Source organism: Lipotes vexillifer, unplaced genomic scaffold, assembly GCF_000442215.2.
Source record: "Lipotes vexillifer unplaced genomic scaffold, Lipotes_vexillifer_v1.1 scaffold533, whole genome shotgun sequence".
In the NCBI taxonomy this organism is placed as follows: Eukaryota; Metazoa; Chordata; class Mammalia; order Artiodactyla; family Lipotidae; genus Lipotes; species Lipotes vexillifer.
In genome coordinates, this window is record NW_006773553.1 from 212,440 (window position 1) to 215,672 (window position 3,233).

The following is a 3,233-nucleotide window of genomic DNA, read 5'->3' on the forward strand; positions in this document are numbered from 1 at the left end:
CTGAAAAGCTCTTGTTATGATCATTAACAAGGTCTTGGTTTTGCCATCCCAAAGGAAATCCAGTTCACCCTGTGCGCATAAAGCACAGCGGGGTGGGGAGGTGGGGTTGACCTCCGTGCCTGCCCTCAGGCCGTGGCGTCGTCGTCGTCGTCGTCGTCGTCGGGCACGTGCCCGGCCTTCATGGAAAAGAGGCCAGCTCAGCCTCGGGGACCTTCTGGAAACCCCACCCAGCTACTTGCATCCTGGCAGACTAATGGAATTCTAATTGTCCTTTCCCACCCCCCCCTCAAATTATAAAACTTTTTTTTCAATCACATGTTAAGGTTTTTTTTGTAAACAGTCTTAAACTAAGGTCGAGAAAGCCCAAACCCGGTGTTTCTCCGCAAGTTAAAAACCAGCGAGGTGCACTGCAGCCCGCCGGCCTTCGCCCACAGAGGCCGGGCAGCTGGTGAGCCGATTCTGGACAGGCTGTGGCTCCCCGCTGAGGCAGAAGCCCCCAGCTCCTGTGGCCCGGCCCCCCCCCCCACCCCCGGGAGGCCACCTCCCCGCCCCCAGGCCTGCTCTGGCCTCAGAGGCCACTCAGGCCACCCACTCTCCCACCGACATTCCCAGGCCGCCGTGAAGAAACGTAAAACATCTAAAACGCCACTGAGTCGGCAACCAGGGCCCAAGCCCATTCCGCTCTGGCCCGGGGCCCTCGCGGGACTCGGGGCCTCTCCCCGGCGGGGCGGACGCTGCACCTCGGCCGCTGGCGGCTCAGATCTCGGACTCGCGCCTGTAGGGCCGCTGATCGAGGGCGGTGCCAGCCTGGGGTCTGTCAAAGTCGCGCCTGGCCTGGGGGCCGTGGCCGTCCTGCTCTCTGTCTGCCTCGTCCTCGTCGTCGCGGCTCAGGAAGGCCAGCTCGTTCTCGTAGCAGAAGGAGCTGGCGCTGGGCAGCAGGAACTTGCCCTCCACCAGCTCCTTGGCGCTGCAGCGGGGCGTGGACGGCACCTCGTACGTCTTGTGGAAGCGCGAGTAGTCGATCTTGTACTGGCTCTTCTCCTCGAAGACCACGGGCTCGAAGCGGTGGCCCCACAGGATCTCGTTGGCCAGGTAGGAGCTGCGGGCCTGTGTGGTCATGGCCGTAGCCTCCACCATGCCCTCCAGGATGACCACGATCTCAAAGTCGTCCGCCTCCAGGTCCTGCCGGCTGATGCCGAACAGCGGGCTGGCCTCATCGATCTCGTGCAGGATGGTGATGGGCGACACCAGGAAGATGCGGTCCAGGCCCTTGTCGAAGCCGACGTCGATGTCGATCTGGTCCAGCGGGATGTACTCGCCCTCCTCCGTGACCCGGGGCTTGATGAGCTGGGCCCGCACGTGGGCCTCCACGATGTGGCTCTTGCGCAGGTTGCCCACACGCCACATGAGGCACAGCTTGCCGTCGCGCAGCGCCACCACCGCGTTGTGGCTGAACAGCAGCGTCTGCGCGCGCTTCTTGGGCCGCGCCATCTTGGCCATGATGGCGCCGATCATGAAGGAGTCGATGATGCAGCCCACGATGGACTGCGCCACCACCATGAACACGGCCACCGGGCACTCCTCGGTCACGCAGCGCAGCCCGTAGCCAATGGTGGTCTGCGTCTCAATGGAGAACAGGAAGGCCGCCATGAAGCCGTGCACCTGCAGCACGCAGGGCGTGCGGCCGCGGCCCTCGGCCGGCTCCAGGTCCCCGTGGGCCACGGCGATGACCCAGAAGATGACGCCGAACAGCAGCCAGGAGGCAAGGAAGGCCAGGGAGAAGATGAGCAGCATGTAGCGCCAGCGGATGTCCACGCAAGTGGTGAACATGTCGGCCAGGTAGCGCTGCGACTTCTCGTCCATGTTGGCGAACTCGATGTTGCACTGGCCGTTCTTCTTGACAAAGCGGTTCCGGCACCTGCGCCGAGTGTGCACCTTGCCGTTGCCGAAGCCGTTGGCGCCCGACATGGTGACCAGGTGCAGCCCGTCCTCCTCGGACGACACGATGCTGTAGGGGTTGGCACGGCCAGATGCGGTCATCCCGGGGGCGGGGGCGGTGGGACCCCAGCTTGCCCCCGGGCCGGCTCCAGGCGGGGCAGCTCCTGCAACAGAGGGGACAGCAGGCTGGCAGTGAGGCCGGCAGAGCAGCCACCCGACCTGCGCCTCCGCCCCGCCCCGGCCTCACCCCAGCCGGCTCCTCGGCCACCTCCACTCTCCCGGCTGCTCCAGACGGGAAGCCTGGCTTCTTCCTCAGTTTCCCTTTCCCCCACCAGGGGCTCTGCCTGCAAAGATATTCAGGGTCCAGCCCCTCCTCCCACCTCCCGGCCTGAGTCCCTGGCATCACCCGCCGAGAGCAGCATGATGGCCACCCCGCCAGCCTCCCCACTCCCACGCCGGTGCCAGTGCCCACGGCAGCCGCCAGGAGTCAGTGCGCCCTCTGCAGGGACCCCTCAGACCTCACCTCCAGTCTCGCCCTTGCTCGCCCCCAGGCCCACCCAGACACCATCCTCCCAGGCCCTGGCTTCTAGGCCACAAGGGTGTCTCAGGGCCCCCCTGGACCTGGGCAAACTGTGCACCCCACCCACGACCCCACGGTAATCCCACTGCACCGGCCTCTGACCTCGTAACGGTAGTAATAACGACAGCAATGGCTCGCTGGGGCTGCACCCACCATCCCACCACGAGACCGCGAGTCCCCGAGCGCAGGGGGCGGTGCTGTTTGCTCACTGCCGTCTCACCCCCAGGGCCTAGACCTGGGCATGACAGACGCCTCAAGCCGGGCCCCATCCGTCCTCCTGAGGCTCACGCTCTCCCCGCAGGCGCCCACTCTCGCTGCCCATATGCTGTGCTCGTGGCCACCCCATCACCAGGGGGCTCGCTGACCCCGGACCTCAGCCTGGGGGCCTCCGCCACCCCGCCTTCCTCAGCGCTGAACAAGAGCAGGCGGGGAGCCTCAGCGCCCTCGGCGGAGCACCGGGCTGGCACACGTCCTCACACACGGGGCACACTCCACGGCACCGCTCCCCGTTCTCACGGCTGGGGGCAGGCACCCGGGCCCCAGACGTGCAGGCCGGTGGCCACCCCTCCCCCCGGTGCCCCGCCGGCTCTGGGCTGGCCTGTCAGTGCCAGGCTGAGGCATCCACAGACCGGAGACCCCGACACCACTTGGCCCCGCGGGCACTGAGGCCGTCCGGCCATCCGCGCTGGGTGCCCCGCGGGAATGGCGTGGCAGG

At 66.6% G+C, this 3,233-nt stretch overlaps 1 protein-coding gene across 1 annotated transcript in view; it reads right to left on the reverse strand.

Moving 5' to 3' along the window:
- Positions 1 to 324: 324 nt before the first annotated feature.
- The window catches only part of KCNJ12 (potassium inwardly rectifying channel subfamily J member 12), a 34,656-nt gene continuing 31,747 nt past the window's right edge, over positions 325 to 3,233 (reverse strand). Inside the window, exon 3 of the mRNA XM_007448359.1 lies at positions 325 to 2,102. Within this exon, the coding sequence (XP_007448421.1) occupies positions 757 to 2,040 (1,284 nt within the window). The 5' untranslated portion in view covers positions 2,041 to 2,102 and the 3' untranslated portion in view covers positions 325 to 756. The remainder of the gene's footprint in view (positions 2,103 to 3,233) is intronic.